Below are 19,696 nucleotides of genomic sequence, written 5' to 3'. Positions count from 1 at the left end.
ATTCGTAGCAGCCCGGTTGCGTGGCTGTGCCCACCGTGCGGTCTCAGAATTCCAGAGATGCTCCCATGTTCAAAAAGGCTGGGGACCCGTGACAAAGGCGATCTTTGTACATTCCTCGCCGGCTTCTATGGACAGAGGCCATCCCTCAAGCCTGGAGATCACATTCCCTAGCAATAAATAAATAAGCGGCATTCCTCCTGGCGTGAAAGGGACTCATTACCTCAGAGGCAGTTCTGAGATGCATGCGCGCGCACACACACACACACAGAAACACACACAAAAACACACAAATCATACCAAGCATAATAACTTGCAGCAGTATCTCTGGGCATATTTTTTCATTGTTAAGGTCAAAAATTAAACCATTGAAGGAAAGGGGGGTCAGTGAACAGTGCTTGGAGCTGGATTGTCCAGACTAGCCCAATGTGGTCTGACCAGCTAAGCACTGGCCTTGGCTAGAATTTGCCTGGGAGACCTCCAAGGGATACCAGGGTGGTGGCGCAGATGCAGGCAATGACAGACCACTTCTGAAGTCTCTTGCCTGGGAAACCCAGCACGTCCCCACCACAGCTGAAGTGTTTAACCCAAAAGGGGAGAAAACTTGCCTATGATGTAGAGAGTCCCCCGTTTGGTATTTCCAAGAATTTATTCGGTGTCTTCCCAGAAGTCAAGAATTTATTCTTTGCGAAGATCAGCCACACTGGGGGCTTCACCTGGATATGTGTGCGCATGGTATTAACCCTTCCCTCCCACTCCATTTTCTTAATGGCTGCACTGAATCACAGCTTGCTCTGTTGAGGGTTTGTCTGTATGTGATCTCTCAGGGGTCCCCAACACCGCGCCCAGGGGCACCAGGGTGCCCACCAACCCCTTCCCTGATGCCTGTCAGTGTTTTAGAATGTGGGTGGGGCCACATAAGCTCCTCCCCAGTAGTGCTTCTGATTCAAAAGCAGGGTCACAGATTTTCTTTGGCATCTCCATTAGGTCTCCTGTCATCCTTACAGAAGCTCCTGTTCATGAGGGTAACGTGCTGGGGTCTTTGAAAGCCAGCGTGATGAAGTGGTTAAAGAGTGGTGGACCGGGTTCGATCCCCCACTCTCCATGCAGTCAGCTGGTTGACCTTGGGCCAGTCACAGTTCTCTCAGAGCTCTCTCAGTCCCACCGACCTCCCAGGGCGTCTGTTGTGGGGAGAGAAAAGGTAGGTGATTGTAAGCTACTTCGGGACTCCTTTGGATATTGAAAAAAAAAACGGGGCCTAAAAGCCCAGCTCTTCTCCTCCAATCTGAGATATGATCTGACTTTCTCTCTGTACATGGATCGGCTCCCTGATTCGTTCAAGCACTGCTTTCCCTGAAACACAAGTGGGATCCGGCTGTGTGTGGGAAGAGCCCCGACGAAATTGCTTCCCGCAGAATAAGGTTACGCCATGTAATTAAAATGGAAGAGGCTGCCAACTTCAGAATTTTTAAGTGATTTCATCTGCCTCAGGGTCATTATGTCCTTTTGAGAACACTTACTCCTAAACGGCACTTCTATTTTCAGTGCGCAAAACGATCCTCGGGGAGGGGGGGGGGCAAAGGAGTCATCTCATTATCTTATAGTCACCTGTCCTTTCGGGGGGGGGGGTGTTACTTTTTCTATCAAAAACTGGCCTTGATCCATGGATTTCTTAGGGGTGAGAGGGCTCCGGCTAATCCCGGGTTTCTCAACCAGGGTTTTGTGAAACCCTTGGGTTTCTTGACCCTGAAAGGGTTTCCCGAATGGGTGGGAGTTAATTTATTTTTAATATATTTTTTACATTTGTTGAACATTTGTCGGGTGATATGACCATATATGGCCATGTTGACCCCTCTCCCAAAATGGCCACTGATGGGCCTGGACGGGGTGGGAAGGGGAGGGGGTCCCAGGCAGGCATGTCCACAGCTCTGCTTCCCAATCATATTTTGCACGATCGTGCCGCTTCTGGGGTTTATCGAAACCTGAAGAAAGTCTCAGGGGGTTCTCAATGGCAAAAATGTTGAGCAATGCTGGGCTAGGTGGAGCTCTCCACTTGAAGATGCCAACCTGCAGCCATAGAGAAGGGCGAGGCTTGACTTCTGCCTGGTTCAAAGGTCCACAATGGGGGGTCCCCAGAACCTTCCTTGGTGCCCACTGAGTGTTCTTACTAAGTGGGAGGGACCATGTGGAGCTTTTACCCAGCAAAGCTTTTGATTGGCTGCAGGAGCTTCGGTTGCGTATGCAGATTTTTAAAAGCTTCTGTACCAGCTACCGCCCCCCAGTGGCCAAAGGACAGTACAGCACCTAGCCTCTTCTCAGAGTAGGGGTCCATCATGGCCAACATTAACCCTTGAGCCCCAAAGGTCAGAGGCCCTGGAAAGCTTCCAAATCCCAGCGGTGGGGAAAGAACAGGGGGGACCTTGGCCTCTGCCTGTGAGGCTTCAGTAGGCACCTGTCTGGCCAGGATACCAGACGAGATGGGCCATTAGTCTGGCTCAACCCTAGTTCTCTTATGGTGGAAGGTCAGGGCCAACAGGGTCCTCTAGATGTTCATGGACTACAATTCCCATGAGCCCCTGCCAGCATTTGCTGGCAGGGGCTCATGGGAATTGTAGTCCATGAACATCTGGAGGACCACAGGTTGACTACCCCTGCTATAAAGCAGCTGATTCTTGCCTGGCCCCCCCCAGCCTGAGCAAGGCAGCACAGGACAAGGCCTCTGAGCTCGGTGGCCATTCTGTCTCCCGGTTCTCTCCCAGTCTGACCACCCTGAACGTCCTCTGTCATGTCGCGGGCGACGTGGGTGTGGGAAGGTGCCATCCTTCCAACAGGGTCCAGTTCTTGCGACAACGTGCAGCAAAGAGCTCTCCGTTCTTGACTGCAAAGAGCTGCCAAATGTGGGCCGGGGGGGGGGGGGGAAAGAGAAGGATCCATCGAAAACTCATCTCATCTGGGTTGCAACTTAAAAAGAAAAAGAACCAGAGAGAAAATTCCGTTGTTTGAAAGGAAGAGGCACGCATGTTTAGCCGGTGGGGACGGGGCGGAACTAAGCTAAGCGAAAAAGATCCCCAACACTTTTCTAAATTAGAGTGACAATTTGAACACGGTGTTTACACACGTTGGCGAAAGGAAATGGCCTGAGACTGCTTACGCTTCGCGTGTCTCTCTTCATTCGGAGCAGGCCTGTCGCTTTGACGCATCGAACACGGCCCTCGAGGAAACATGTGACAACCCCAATCGCTGCCGTTTTTGGAAGGGCAAAGGGCAACGTTTGAGCTTTGCCAATGACTCTTCAATGCAAAGGGAAGGAGGGAAGGAATTGGGGGGGGGGGAGGGAGGGAGGCCCCACACAGTGAGCTGCCATTTTTTCAGTGGATGTTGGAAGGCGCTAGCATTGTTGGTTCCATGCAATGCTACTTTTTACCCCAGACCTGCACTCTGCCAGGTCCTAGCAACCAGAACATCAAGGTCAGGCCAAGAAGAAAACCTGCTTTGTTTGGAGATTTCACGCAGGGCTCCAAGCTTCCCTCAGATGCCCTGAGGACTAGAAGCTTGTCCCGTTCTCCTGCCTCAAAGCTGCAAATGTTTGGCTTGCTGGATGCGGCAGGACACCAGAGCGCTCCTCTGGCCTGGGGGGGTGCGCCTGAGTGCGTGTGGCTTTGGAAAACATGCCCCGCGCATTGAAGTGGCTTCTTGTCATGATCAAGCCGGGCAGCTCACCATGGCAAGGATGACAGCATCGTTGTCGGAAAAGCTAATGAGTTTCAAATGCTATTTTAATGGTTTCCCTTTGAAAGGAATACACACAAAATGAATTAAAGATCTTCGGGGCTTTGTAATCAGGGCGGCCACAGGCCAGGGCAAAGGAGCTTTCATGTGGGGGGGGGGGGGATGTGCCCAATGCTGAAGTGGCATGCCCTTCAAGAAAGGAGAATGTTCTTCTCGATGGGTTTGGCAATCCTCGGCATTCAGGGAGGGCGGCCGGCTTTCCAGAAGTGCCTTGCTCTGCCTTTCCAGAAGGCTCTGGCCCGCAAAGTGCCAGCCCTTGGACAAAAGGGTTCAGTCCAGAAGGGCCCTTCTGAGGACAAAGTACAGGACGATCTGGTTTCTTGAGGAAGCCCTGCAAGGGTCCCAAGTGCTGCACAGTCATCACACTCTTGCAGTCCTTACAACAGTCCTGCAAGGAAGACAATTGTTATTCCCAGGGGGGGGGAACTGAGGCTGAGAGACAGCAGGGCATGGCCTTCTTAGTCACGGCACCGAAGCTCTGGAATTCTCTTCTCAGAAGGTTTCATTTCCCCCCTTCTGTTGCCGTCTTCCGCCAGCAAGGAAGACTGTTTTGGGGTTGGTTTGTTTTTTGACATTCCCTCAATGATCCCTCCTTCCTGACGAGAGTCTCAATGGCTGGTTTTAACGTTTTGCATGAATTTGAACTCTGTTTTTGTTTTAATTGTTTTCATGATGTATGTTGGTGTTTTTTAAAAAAGAAAATTCATGGTTTAGAAACGTTTTATCAGCAATGTAAGCTCATGTGAGGGCAGAAAGGCGGGATACATTTGGGAGATGAATAATGTGGGCCCAGCTGGATCCATCGCCCATCGCTCGGCTCTCGCCCCTGTCATTAGCAACTCCCACCATGATGCAGAGAAAGAAAATACCCGGCAGTCCGCCTTCCCATCACTGTGACCCACTGGAGGCTTGAGCCATCTGCTTCTTCGCCAGCTCTTCCCTCCTGAAGAGTTAAGGTCTCTTTTCTGCTTAGGGAGCTGAGAGTCTGCTGTCCAGAAGACCTCTTCCTGAGCCTGGAACTGGTTTTGAACATTTGGACGCCATCGCTGGATGGCCGGTGGGCCTTGACGTGTGCAGCTTTCTCGGCAGAAGGGAACCCGCCAGGCGCTGGTGAGGAACTTGCAGCAAAAGCCCGTTTATTGGCAAGAAAGGAACCTTTCTGTCTATTCCCCCCCCCCCTTTACCTACATCTGCTCCGTATTTGCATTTCAGAAATTAGAGAACCTTAGTTATGTGGAATTACATAGCAACCAGGGCTGGGGCCGAGGCATGGAATTGATTGGGTCTTCAGCCTAAATAAGGAGGTTTTTCAAGATCTCTCCAGGAAATTGAGTGGAACACCCAAACTGACATTTCGTATTAAATATTATATTTGTATCACTGCTCCTTCGAGTCCGCTTGGCCTCGAAACATCTGGGAGCCCCGTTCCGAAGCACAGAAACTGAATACCTGCTTGGAATTAAGCTCATCAGAGCTCAGAAATTAAAATATTACTGGGTAAACCCCGAGCCAGTCCGATTGCAAAGGAAGAGCTATTAAAATATGATTAGCCGAGTCATATTTGCCCTCCGAAATGTCATACACCATTAAGGTTGAGATGGCTTTGAAGCAAAAGCGACTGGCAAAGGGTTCTCGCTGGATCTGGGCAGAACGTGCCCTTTCAGACTGGAGCCACAAGTGCCAGAGGAAAATATAGGTCATCTCTTTAATTCTCTTGGGGACGGTAATTGGGAGGTGGTTGCTTGGTCCCAAAATACAAATAGGGGTTGCTTTCTTCTAATCACCCAGGCTAAAAATGCTGGCATTTGCAACAGCATATGAAGAATATGTCACAGGGGGCATCGGGGTGGGGGGTGGGGGGGTGTATGGTTAGCATATTTCGATTAGGAACTTCCTGGTGTCGACTGGAGACTTCCTGCTGCCTTGAGCGGACTCCCTCCCTGCTTGCCTCCAGAAGAGCAACTAGTCAGTTAGACTGCTAGGACTATCTCTCTCCTCTTCTTTCTACAGTTGTTTTCCTTCTCAATAAAGCTAAGTATTCTTTGACCAGCCAGAGGCTGACAGACTGACAATTTTGTACCACAATTCCTGGCTGTTATTGTAGAAACTGTGAATGGGCAAAGACTTAATATGCCAAGGTGTTCAGAAAAATACAGAGAAACAAAAATAATAAGGCAATTCTTCTTCTTCTTCTTCTTCTTCTTCTTCTTCTTCTTCTTCTTCTTCTTCTTCTTCTGTGGTGTGCTGCTCACAGAAAGTCTTCTTCTGGGGATGGAAGACCCTTTTTATTGGCAAAAAGTTTCCTTCCATAAGCAGAGGGCCTCTTCAGTGAGGGCAAAGGGGGCAAATTTGACTTGGAAGCTCCTTCTGCGAAAGGAAGGGTACTTTTGGACGCAATCCAGGCAGTTTACGCAGATGGGCTCATGGGAATTGTAGTCCATGGACATCTGGAGGGACGCAGTTTGACTACCCCTGGAGTAGACAGTACTGACTGTTCCATGGGGCGAAGTCATCCATATCCCACCACATCACCATCGCCTAAGACTGAGAGAGCTCCCTCAGAACTGCTCTGTGAGAACAGATCTAACAGGACTGCGACTAGCCCAAAGCTCCTGGGAATGGCGCATTTTGAAGAAGCACTTCTCCTGGCCCCTGCCTGGTTTTCAACCAGACGCTTCAAGCCCCGTTCCCCCCTCCCCTTTTCACTGAATCATCTCCCTTCCTTTTCTCTCTTTCTCTCTCTCTCTCTTTCTTTTTGGCTTCTAGTTTTATTGCATGCAAACTGATAACCGCTATTCCAATGAGAAAAACCTCCCCAGCCAAGGCTCCGCTTCTCAAGTTACGCAGGGCTGTAATCCGACTTCACTTCCCTTGTAAACCTGACTGCTTTTACTGTACCATAAAAAAAAACATATATAAAAGAATACATTGATACATTGCATCCGCCTGTCTGGGGAGGGGGGGGGACAGACCCTATAGAAACAAGACTGCAGAGGTGCTCCGTAAAAGAGATATCACGAGAGATTCTTTCCAGAATTTCCCTGAAAAACGTCCGAATCGTGTTTCCCCCTGAAGCTTAATGGGTGGTCCTGGCAAGGTTGTGTGCATTTTGTGTGTGTGTGTGTGTGTGTGTGTTGTCTCTCTTTCTGCTGGTGTAAGTTTGCCATGAGTTGCCGGGCTTTTGGGGATATAGCAACACTTCCCTCCTTCCCTCCTCCTGCTTTCCCCCCTCGTTTTTTGGGGCTTTCTTGTTTTGTTTAAATTGCCATATCTGATTCTCTTCCCTAATGAGGAAGATTGGACTAATCAGGCCGGGACTGATGAGCGTTAATTGCTTCTAAACATTTGCTGTGATGAAAACGTTACCAGGGCGAAGAGCTCCATCCACAAGTGAATCACGGAGATGAAGCGCCTTTCATGGCCACTTGCCGGATTTGGGCCCACGACGCTTGTTGTGGTTTCTCTGAGCCCTCTTTGCCTGGCAACTGGCCGTCGCTTGGAGCACAAGGGAGAGAAAGTTACTCCCCAAAGAGATGGGGGTGGGAGGGGGGGCAACATATGCTGAGGGATGCCACCAGGAGTTCTGGCCCAGGGGGGCGGGGGGCTGGGTGGACTGTACACCCCTTCAGGTCCAGATTTCTCCTCTGCAGATCGATGACGAAGGTCTCCCAAAATTCATCAGAAGCCTGCTCAAACAAGCAAAGCAGGGTAGGATTTCATGAGCCTCAGGGGAGGGCGGCATATAAATAAATAAACAAACAAAAAACTAACAAACACATAAATAAGTGATCTTCTCTCTCCTGCTTTCCGTGGTGGTAGATTCAGCCGCAATCATGGCAAATACTTTGGGCAGTGATCAAAAATACCTCTTGTCTTTCCTTTAAAAAATTAGTGTGAGCACTCCTTGCAAAGATCTGTGCTGATTTAGTTAAATTGCCCTCACTTCCCCTCGCTCTCAGTTGCCCTCACTTGCCAACAGAGGCAATATTGGGGCTGCACAATGTCACGGTATTTCCATTTATTTAGCTGGGCGTTTTCTTGAGCGTCCTCCCCCTCTTAATGCTGGCCCACCTTTACAGCTCGCTGGGTGACTTTGGTCCTGTCACACTCTCTCAGCCAAATCTACCTTGCAGGGTTGTTATGAGGGAAAACGGTGGAGAGGAGAATAAGATGACACTTTGGGTCCACAATGGGGAGAATGGTGGGGTATAAATTAATAATTTTTACAAAACCTAGAATGACTGTTCTGCTCCTATATTGGTTTGACCTGGGTAGAACTGGCCTTTTAACTATATTTGCACCGTTTAAATCTGATTTATTATTGTTGTGGGTTGTGTAATCTAAAATTTTTACAGTAGCGGTGTTGCCATGAGACTCTCAGTTTGAAAACTGTCTCTGGAATCCCTGACTGAAAATATATCCAGTTCACAATGTGATCCCTAATGGGTTGGAATGACCAGGTGATCCCTAACTGGTTGGAATAACCAAGTGATCCTTAATTGGTTGAGATGACTGGTGATCCCTAATTTGTTAGAATGACTGCGTGATCCCTAATTAGTTGGTGTAACCCCTGTGATTAATTTAAAACACGCAGCCAGGGTAAACATTGGCATGAAAAAGCATTCACATTAACACCATCCCGTGATTTAATGGAGACATTCCCATCCCCACCAAAACAACTTGCTTTGACCTGCACTATGAAACTGGAGTATAGTCAGTAAAATCTAGCAATAATTAGTTCATTTAAAAGTGACTGACTAGTTAAGGCCAAAGGCCCAGGTTGTTCAGCCTCAAATCCCCCATGCTGGCTAAGCCAACTAGGCACAGAGGCCCTTCCCACCCCTGTTGTTGCTCCCAACAACAGGCATTCAGAGGTATACTACTCCTGAACAAGGAAGCTCCATTTAGCCAGCATAGTCAACAGTCACTGACGGTTCTGTCTTCTACGAATTCGTGTAACCCCCTTTGAAACCCTCTTGACCCCAGTGGTAAGGGATGGCTACATCTCACAGCAGGGAGTTCCATGAATTGATTACCCATTGGGTTTTGGCAATGGGTACCCAGCACTGATGGGGAAAATACCTGCTTGGCGGCTCTCCCCCCACCAATTCTGACGTCATGCCCTCCCCAGGCAGAATTTTGGCACTGAAATCAAGTTCCTGAGCTGCAGAGAGAGACAGAGAGAGAGAGAGCAGCTTGTAGCCTCCCCCCTCTCCCTCAATAAATCTATTTAACTGAATTTCTCACTGCATGCAAGAAGATCATAACATCTGCATCCTCCCCTCCTCGGAGCAATTTATGGCGATTCACTCTCAGGCTGAGGTTGGTTTATGGAAAATAACACCTGCTCTCCGGACTCGCCAAGCCAGGCTGGAATCTTTCTTGCTGTCTCCGCGTCCTTAATAGCTCGCTCAAAGCCAGGGGATGATTCATGGCGTGGTCCTGCACATGTGCGCAGTGTTAAGGTGGAGGCCATCGTGAGCGCTGAGGCCCAGCCCGCCTGTCCACACACGGCCCGGGGTGCGCGGCGTTTATAGCTCACCAGGTTGAAGGCCTCCGAGTGGGATTTTGTCAGAGCAGAACTCAAAAAGGATAAACACAATCGTCTCCTGGCCGTTCCGTGCTTTCTTTCGCGCCATTCTCTGCTTTCCCCCCAGTAACTTCAGGCAGGTTCAAAGCCCCCCAGGCAGGGCATGCACACGGGGGGAGCCAAGTTTCACCCAGTGCTGGGTGGTCTCCGCCAAGCACCTGATATTTTTCAGCACAACGGACGTGACATGGATGTATGAGTGTGTGCCGGGATGTATACACTGGAGTACCAGCTGGTGAAGCAGAGCAGGATCTGCCTGCCCCATTTAGACTCAATAATAATCAATATTCTTTCTTTCTTTCTTTCTTTCTTTCTTTCTTTCTTTCTTTCTTTCTTTCTTTCTTTCTTTCTTTCTTTCTTTCTTTCTTTCTTTCTTTCTTTCTTGTCTCTGAGACTCAGCATGGTGTAGTGATTAAGAGCTGTGGTGTCTAATCTGGAGAACCAGGGCTGATTCACAGTTCACTTAGAGCTGTTCTTGCAAAACAGTTCTCCTAGAACTCTCTCAGCTCCACCTACCTCATAGGGTTTCTGTTGTGGGGAGAGGAAGGGAAGGTGATTGTGAGCTGCATTGGGACTCCTTTGGGTAGTGAAATATATATATATTAAAAAAACAGCTCTCCTCCTATTCCTCTCTTTTCCTTCCTTCCTTCCTTCCTTCCTTCCTTCCTTCCTTCCTTCCTTCCTTCCTTCCTTCCTTCCTTCCTTCCTTCCTTCCTTCCTTCCTGTTAGAAATGTACCTCTAAATACCAGAACATTCATAATTCAAAGCATGCCAACGAATGTCAATGGGTGCCTGCAACCGTGTGAAGTGCAAGGATGCTTCAGTGGCCCTCAATATCGAATTGGGTTTGCCATTGCTATGAACAGGTGTGCAAGTTTCCCTTATGCACCGGACTAATCCATGATCCACTCTTCACTTATATACATGGTCTTGTCACTCCCATTTCATTGCCTGGCAAAGAGCTGTGCACATGAAAGCTTAAGCCCCAAATAAAACTTTGCCCTGCAAAACAGGGTTGCATTTCAATGGATGCAGGTGAAGGACGGTTACAAGCCGTCGTTTTGGTATTTTTAAAGGATACGCTGCCCGCAGTGCATCCATCCCACCCACATCTCCCTCCACTGGTTTCTGCCCTCTTTGTGGATCATCTTCCCTTCCCAGAGGCCTCTCCTTTGCTCAAGCATTGCTAAAGGGGGGGGTGGAGGGGGGAATCCGGGCCTCCTGGCCTTTGGACATCAATTCTGGGGCTTTGTTTCTATCATCATGAAAGATGGTCTTTCCAGGATCGTGGCTGTTTGTCAAGCGGGGGAAAAGAACCCCAGTGTGTATATACATCTATCAAAATGGAAATTGTTGGCAAGGAACTGTAGATAAAAACCTGAACATTCCTCCATGCTCTCTTGTCATGCGCAAGGACCCCACACATTGTGGGCGCAGTTTTCCCGAGAGCTCAGCTTGGTAGTTCAAGTGAGGGTTTTGGCCTCTCTTTTTAACACCAAGAAGGTCATCTCTCTCTCTCTCTCTTACACACACGCACACATGCATGAGCCCACCGAGAACATCTCTCTGTTGGTTTCTACGTACTAAGGGAGGGGGGGGGGAGAGGAGAGCATGACTAATCTGGTAACCTCTCCTTTTTTTTGTGTTTAATAGAACCTAAGTCTGTTTACAATAAAATGGAGCGATATTTTTCATTCTCCCCAATGGAGCAAGGGTTATATCAACAATGTAACCTCAGACACAGCAAACACCTGTTGAACAAAATTGGGTTTCAAAATTGGGAGGGAGGAGAAGGGGGGGATCGAGATAATTTTATCACCACTGAAAGAGCAAGTGGAAGCCTGGAGCAATGGCCTTCAGGGAAGGGAAGGGAAGGCAAAATGCTTGCAAAAAGGGATTTATTTTCTTCTTGCGCTGACCTCATCCGGGGATCTTTTCTTTGCCCAGGAGGCCACTGGTTTTAAGAAGAAGAAGAAGAGTTGGTACTTATACCTCGCTTTTCAATACCCAAAGGAGTCTCCAAGCGGCTTCCAATCACCTTCCCTTTCCTCTCCCCACAACAGACACCCTGTGAGGGAGGGGAGGCTGAGAGAGCCCTGAGATTACTGAAGGAGAAGAAGAAGAAGAGTTGGTTCTTAGATGCTGCTTTTCCCTACCCAAAGGAGTCTGAAAGCGGCTTACAATTCCTCTCCCCACAACAGACACCCTGTGAGGTGGGTGAGGCTGAGAGAGCCCAGAGATTACTGAAGAAGAAGAAGAGTTGGTTCTTATATGCCGCTTTTCCCTACCCGAAGGAGGCTCAAAGCGGCTTACAGTCGCCTTCCCATTCCTCTCCCCACAACAGACACCCTGTGGGGTGGGTGAGGCTGAGAGAGCGCTGATATCACTGCTCAGTCAGAACAGCTTTATCAGTGCTGTGGCGAGCCCAAGGTCACCCAGCTGACTGCATGTGGGGGACCGGGGGACCAGGGACTTCTGGATTTGCTGTCCCACTTGTCTGGTGACCCACAGACAAATATATTTGTAAACCGCCCTGAGCCTCCGGGGAAGACACTATATAAATAAGCAAACAAACAAATATGTGGCAGTAGTGAGTTTGGTCAATGAAGAGAATGAAAGGAAGCACTGGCCAAAGCTATAACCTTTGATCTGGAGTGAATTAAAAGGATATAATAGCCTGCAGTATAATAATGCCCGGGATGTCAAAGGTCCATCCATCCCAACTTTTCTTGCATCAGCAATTTTATTTGAGGCCTGGAGGGTAACATTTAAGACTAATCTGGTTGTGCACAAAGCCAATTATGGAACCAATTATGCAAAATGTATAATCATACAGTAGTTATTAGCTGTGAAAGTACATGCAAAAGATCTCCTTCCCTCCCTCCCTCCCTCTCTTTAATAAAAAAGGAAGGTTAAACAGAGATGTCTGTTTTTCATAATTGTGCCGTGTTCCCAAGACAGCCGTTCAGCCATCTTGAAAATCAATGTTTTCATGACCTTTGACCTCTCTCTTCCTGTTGAGTGTCTCTCCTACAGGTTGCTCCATAGGATGAAAACAAAGCAAATATATAACAGTAGAGGGCCAGGGTTAATGTCTTTAACAAGATAATGTTACTTAAGGGAACTGTAAACCAAATCATTCAAAAATCCCGGTTGGTCCTTGAAAACCTAAGCGATATTATGAAACCATATGTGTTTCCCACCCAGCTGCATTTCCTGACAAGCGAGGGGGTGGTGGTGGTGGGGGGCACAAGCTGGATCCGCACATGTCAGGTTGTCAGAGTCAAAACACTGTTTGATGTGCCTCCTGTCCGTCGTAAGTCAGCAAGGTGCCTTGGAAAGCAACCCTAACTGTTACAAGACGTCCGCTCCGGGATTTATACCTCAGGAGCCGAAAAGATTTAGGCTCTCCGCAGGCTGCCCGAGGAAGTACAGCGAGGTCCTTGCAAAAGCTCCAGGGCTTTGGTAAAACAGAAGAAGCGGTGTCTTATTTCAACCGTTCCTTATTGATTTGAACACGCATGCGCACGTGCGCATGAAGCTGCCTTATACTGAAGGACCAACAAAGATTGGTCCATCAAGGTCGGTATTGTCCACTCAGAGTAGCAGTGGCTCTCCAGGTCTCAGGTTCAGGTCTCTCACGACTATGGCTGCTGGACTCTAGGTAGGGGCCTGGAGAGGTACCACTTCTACAACTCTTCTCCAGACTACAGCCCTTGGGGAAACGGCTGCTTCGGAGGGTGGACGCTATGGCGTTTCACCTTGGTAAGGTCCCTCCTTTATCTAAACCCTGGCACCTCCAGGCTTTAGCCTCTAAATCTCCAGGCATTTCCCAACCCAGAACTGGCAACCCTATGTACTACCAGATCCTTTTGGTTGGAGATGCTGGGATTTGAACTGGAGACCTTCAGCATGCCAAGCAGATGCTCTACCACTGAGTCATGGCCCTTCAGCATAACACTGTAAATCAGGGGGTCTCCAATGCCGTGCCCATTGGCACCAGGGCAGCCCCAAACAACATTCCTGGTGCCCATCAAGGATTTTTAGAAAATGGACAGGATCAAGTTGGGTTAAATTGCTACAGAACCTGGTCAACATGAATCATTTCCCGCCTACATCCCATCCAAAAAGAAAAAGAAGAATCTGTACTAACAATGTAGATTGCCTGTATTTCATTATTTTTTAATCCTGGAAAATAAAAATAAAAATCTTATAAAAAAAGAAAAAGAAAAAGAAGAAGAAGAATTGGTTCTTATATGCTGCTTTTCTCTACCAGAAGGCGTCTCAAAGTGGTTTACAATCACCTTTCCTCTCCCTACAACAGACACCCTGTGGGGTAGGTGAGGCTGAGAGAGCCCTGAGATTACTGAAGAAGAAGAAGAGTTGGTTCTTATAGGCCGCTTTTCTCTACCCAAAGGAGTCTCAAAGTGGCTTCCAATCGCCTTGCCTTTCCTCTCCCCACAACAGACACCCTGTGAGGCAGGTGAAGCTGAGAAAGCCTTGATATTATTGCTCCTCAGAACAGCTTTGAGCCCAAGGTCACCCAGCTGGCTGCATGTGGGGGAGCAGGGAATCAAACCCGGCTCACCAGATTAGAAGTCTGCACTCCTAACCACAACACCAAGCTGGCTCTCTAACCAGGGTCAACCTTGCTTAACTTCTGAGATCTCATGATATCAGGCCAGCCCTGGCTATTAATACAAATGGGTAGTAATGTATCTGGGATCAGTAAAGCCCTACGTTCGCAAATTTGCAAATAGGAGTCTCAGGATAACTGAGGTGAAAAATTCAGAATCAATTATCTGCTCCCTTGAATTCGTTCTCCGACTGAGTTTGCTTATTTAAAGGGGTAAAGTCACTTTCCCAGCTCCTAATTAGCATGATCCAGACAATTCATTCCATCTGTAATGTCAGATCTATTTAGAGTTTTTTTTGACAGCCCTCTGAATTGGCCTGTAAGATACAGCCTTGCTCCTTGCCTGCCTCCCCCGCCCCCGAAATTAAAAAGAAAGACATTTTATTTAACAGGGAAGCTTGAAGTGGCTCCAAATTACTCACTGATGAAAGGAGGGAAATGTTGCTAAGTGCTATTAGACCTGACAGGGTCACAGTAAAAAACACCCTGGAGAACCCAGGTACAAAGGCTTGCTGCTTGTTCACGGACCCTCGTCCTTTTAGACGGCGCTAAGAGGCAAGTCAGCACTGGCTTTCATGCTCCTGTTTGAATCCCTTTAAATGTAGTGCCACAGGAGACCAGGGGTAGTCAACCGTAGATGGCCAGAAAAAAACAAATTGGTGGATCAAATCTAGATCAAATCGAGCCTCAGCTTTCCATAGAAATGGAAGCGGACTTTGGTCACATTTTGAGAAGAGAAGAGTCACCGGAAAAGACAGTCATGCTAGGAAAAGTGGGAGGCAGCAGGAAACGAAGATGACTCAACAGATGGAGGGAATCCATCAAGGAGTCCTTTCTTCCCTGCTTGCCTCCTCAACAGACTGCAGAAGAACAGTTAGACAGTTAGTTAGGGCTCTCTCTCCCCCTCCTCTCTTTCTATACAATGGCGTTTCCCTTCTCATAAAACTATTTTATCCTTGAGGCAGCTTTGGTGCCCCGCTATCTTTGCATATTTACACTCTGCCAACAGTATCTGGCCCTGATGTAATCTTTGGATGAGGCTTGCTTAGTAGTACACCAGACTCTATCACGCAGGCATGAGGATGGAGCCCAAATCGCTCCTCTCGGCTTCTATCTACCCCCGCACTGACCGCCTGCACAACTAATCTCTCTTCCTCCATGCCTCTCAGTTCCTCGCCTTATATGGTATGCCAGCAGGATAATCACTGGCCAGGAAGAGGCTTCCTACCGAAATGGCAGGAAATGGCTAACCCCACCAGTTTCGAAAAGGCCTGTGACAAGAGCCACCTGTGGAATGCCACCACATTCCACCGCCTTCCCCTTCTGCCATGAAGTTTTATGTCTCCTTAAGTGAGCCATAAAACTCTCCCGCTCTGATAAACTCAGATTTATCTGTCGTTGGGGAGATGTTTCCATGAGTTGCAAAACAGAGTAGCTTGAAGGGAAAGGCTACAGAGCAGACCCCCACACACTTTAGACACAAATCATGCCCTGGCCCACAAGGTTTCGCAATAACCCCCGGCCCCTACCCCCCCACCCCAGACTATGTGTCTATTTTCCTGAGTTGTACCACAAGTGCAAAACAATAATACTTGGTGGGAAGTACCAATTTGTGGAGACCCTTGTAGAGGTGCCAAGTCAAGGGACACCCAGAGGTGGTTTGTCCTGGTCTGTCTCTACATGGCAACCAGGGTCTTCTTTGGAGACCTCCCATCCATGTGCTAACCAGGGCTGACTCTGCTTAGCTTCCAAGGGAAGGTGGAATCAGAAGGCCAGCCATGGTAAGCCGTCATCTAACCCTAGCCTGTCCACAAATGACAAAGCCAATGTTTAATTTCACAAGAAGAGGTCCTTCACATATTGTTTGTGTAATATTTTGTTGTGTTGATTATAACTAATTGTTAACCTTTACCTGTATTGTGTGCACTGACCTGAGCCAGTTTTGGGAGAGCGGTATAGAAATTTAACTCATCATCATCATCATCATCATCATCATCATCATCATCATCATCAATGATTACCCCCTGTCAGTATCCAAATAAAGGAAAACTTACAGGGAGGAAGTGTACTCAACAAGAGCAGGACACAGGAAGAGAGAAAAACACCCATTCCGCACACACAGGATAATGCACTTTCAATGTGCTTTGGCAGCTGGATTTTCCTGTGCAGAACAGGAAAATCTCCTTCTAAAGTGAATTGAGCGTGCATTATCTATTGTGAGCAGAACTCCTGATCCAAACAGGCTAACTGCACATCTTCTCTGATGCCTTCTTCAGGACAGAGGTAGTCAACCTGTGGTCCTCCAGATGTTCATGGACTACAATTCCCATGAGCTCCTGCCAGCAAACGCTTGCAGGGGCTCGTGGGAATTGTAGTCCATAAACATCTGGAGGACCACAGGTTGACTACCCCTGCTTTTAGGATATTCCTCACAGATGCTGCTAAACCGTGCCTACTGCAGATCTTGCACACTCCAAAACCAATAATATTTCATTTATTTCTGGAACGAGGAGGATATTTCTGAATCTCTCCATTTAAACTGTGAAAGGAAAAGAAGCCCGAATATTGTAACGACAATAAATACTTGATGATACTGTTTATGAAGAATAGCTTCTCTCTCGATCTTCCTCTGGTTGTTTTGAGATTTCTGTATCATTTTTTTTTGGGGGGGGGAAGGCTTAATCTTACTTATTTTGTTCCCTTTAGTGCCTCGGGGAGAGAAAATAATTTCCAGCAGGAAGTCTTTGATTCCTGAGCTTCTGCGTTTTCAAAGTGTCTCTCTTGGAAGGGACCCAAAAAAAGATTGCCATTTGTTTGAGGCCAGCGTTCAACTCCATCCCCACCGAGAGCTGCTTTAAGATCTGACACGACTTAGTAAATATCCACTTATGTTTTGCCTCCCCACACTCCACGGAAGGATTGACTTTGGCATTCGACAAGTTAACTTTTACACATGTGACAACAGCATTCTGGGGTGGGGACTATTATGAAGGATTAATCCAGTAGAAAAAGAAAGGCAAGATTTGGAAGGTTAGGCGGTTTCCTCCCCACCCCTCCCTCCCCAAGGCCCTGTTTTCCATTTGAAAGGGTCTGAAGTTAACTGCTGTTTAAAGTTACTGGAAAGCAGCTGAGCTTTGAAGCAATGTACTCTTTGGACGGATCTCCGGTTTGATTCTTGCTCCAGTTCAAAGTGTTGGTTTTCTTTCTTGGAAGGCCTAAAGCAGGGGTAGTCAAACGGCGGCCCTCCAGATGTCCATGGACTACAATTCCCAGGAGCCCCCTGCCAGCGAATGCTGGCAGGGGCTCCTGGGAATTGTAGTCCATGGACATCTGGAGGGCCGCAGTTTGACTACCCCTGGCCTAAAGAGTCTGGAACCGGGAAATCTGAAAGGACAGGAGCTGATCTGGGTAGCAAAGCTCTCTTGCAAGGCCTAGTTTATATGCCACTGCATCCAACCTCTTGGATCTAATCCGCAGAACCAGGTTTGATTCCCCGCCCCTCCACATGCAGCCAGCTGGGAGACCTTGGGCCCATCACAGTTCTCTCAAAGCTCTTTCACTCAGAGCTTTCTCAGGCCCACCTACCTCACAGATGCCTGTTATGTAAAGCTGTTTGTCGGCCGCTTTGAAGAAGAGTTGGCTTTATACTCTGCTTTTCGCTACCTCAAAGCGGTTTACAATTGCTTTCCCTTCCTCTCCCCACAACAGACTAGCTCTTCTTGGTTCTCCGGTTTCTGGTTTGTGTATGTTTGCCGCTGCTTTAAATGATCTAACATTTCAATTGTCTCTTTCCTCTTGCATTCATATGGCAACCGACCGGCACTTGTGCTGAAAAAGGGGGCAAATTTGTTTCATTAAACAGAACAAAGGGGATTGAACAGCAGGCTGAGGTTGCTTGCCCTGGATCTAGCCATCCAGGCCTTCAGTGGCTGAATAGCGCACATTAACAGGAAACATTCACAATGTTGAAATTCACCAGAAGACAAATTGGGAAGACATAAATTGGGACTCTCCCCCACCCCCGCACAAGGTGATCTGGAAGATAATGTTGGGGGGGGGGGAGATAACAGAGTTGTCTTTTGGGTGGGCCACTGAGCATTTTAAAATGACAGTTCAGTCACTGTCTTACAGAAGAGGCAAAGTTGAGAGAGAGAGAGATGAATGTAAAATGCCAGACTAACAACAAGTAATGGCTTTTATTCCTGTATTTATTTTATTTAAATATTTATAATTATCCCGCCTAGGCTCATGGCTCAGTGCCACTCACAAATGCAAGCGCCTCCGTTACACGCTGGAGAAAGAGAGGCCCCGTTTGTTGCATGCAGCCAGATGCATTTACTTTTCATTTGCTCACAAGCAATGCTGCATATATTTCTAACTGACCGTGGGCCTTTCTTTCCCCCACCTTGGCCGTCATGAATGGGAACATTTTTCCTTCTCTGCTTCGCCAAGGGCTTTGGGCGCAAATTCCACGGGGCCAGCAGCGTGACTTCTTGTCTCCCGCGGCCAGTTTCCCCCACCGAGAACCCAACAGGACGGACTTACCACGACCCAGGCAAACCTTGGAAAAATAAACCTTGTTGGGGTGCTAATCTCTCTGTGCGTGTTCTCTGGCAGCGCCCGTGGCCGACGTCATTGAAATGGCAAGACCTACAGGTTCGAGAATGACCATCACCAAAATAAAATTTAAAAAAAGGGGGGGGGGGAGTTCAGAAAACCCTTTCACTTTTCATTTGCTAGGCATGGAATTTACATTTTACCAGAACGCAACAATTCTGCCCGAACAACTTTGTCATGGGTATGGATGGCCCCAGTCCAAACGCTAGGCCTGCGCAGAACAAAATGCACAGGGGTCTGCAAGGGCATTGAGCCTCCAGACAGGTTTGGAATTCTGACACAAAATGGCAGCCGCAAAATGGCTGCTGCAGGAGGTGGGATCAGCCACAAAATGGCTGCTGCAGGAGGCGGAGTCAGCCACACATTGGCTGCAGCAGCTGATCTTCAGTCACACAGTGAAGATCCTTAAGCTGTAGTGGCAGTGTCAGCCAAGGCAACATTAAAAAAAAAAACCCTGCACATCCATTCAGAAGCCTTGCTAGAGAAAAATCTCCACCTGACCCTCCCCACTTTTTGAAATACTTGATTTTCCGACTGGTTCCGCCCAGTCCCTAAACTCTTGGGGGACTCCGGGAAAGGCCTCAACAGGCGTCACGGTGCCCAGGGGCACCAGTTTGGGGATCCATAGTTCAAATATTAATACTTACTACACCCAGGAATTAATTTCTTTGAACAAACCCTACAAAAGGCAATTGTGTATAAGGCAGATGGCAAAGCTGATATAAGACTCTTAATCTTTAACTTTAACCGCTTGAGGCATTCTTAAATCCCGACAGTTCATACGTTAAGAGTTCAGGTAGCAAAGTCTGTCCTGGCGTATATTTTAGAAAAGTGGGGCTAGCATTTAGATTTTGCCTTCTTTTATCTTCCTGGTTATGGCCGGGCTTCTTTTAGAAAGCGTGATGTAAGCCGCCTCGCAGGCCTGTCGGGTCTGGAAGGATATCTGTCATCCGCCCGTCAAGTAATATTATTTTTACCCTGCTCGAAAGAATGTGGCTGACACCGTAGCTCTGTCTTCAGGGTGCCCCGTGGCTGACCTTGAGAAGGCTTGATGCTGTCGTGCAGG

At 48.0% G+C, this 19,696-nt stretch overlaps 1 protein-coding gene across 1 annotated transcript in view; it reads left to right on the top strand.

The window, feature by feature from the left end:
• The window catches only part of LOC143823606 (uncharacterized), a 60,841-nt gene that overhangs the window by 27,211 nt on the left and 13,934 nt on the right, over positions 1-19,696 (top strand). The window contains exon 3 of the mRNA XM_077310083.1: positions 4,760-4,896. Coding sequence (XP_077166198.1) covers positions 4,760-4,896 — 137 coding nt within the window. The remainder of the gene's footprint in view (positions 1-4,759; positions 4,897-19,696) is intronic.

This window comes from Paroedura picta, chromosome 14, assembly GCF_049243985.1.
Source record: "Paroedura picta isolate Pp20150507F chromosome 14, Ppicta_v3.0, whole genome shotgun sequence".
Taxonomy (NCBI): Eukaryota; Metazoa; Chordata; class Lepidosauria; order Squamata; family Gekkonidae; genus Paroedura; species Paroedura picta.
This window is presented reverse-complemented; position numbering and strand designations above follow the sequence as displayed.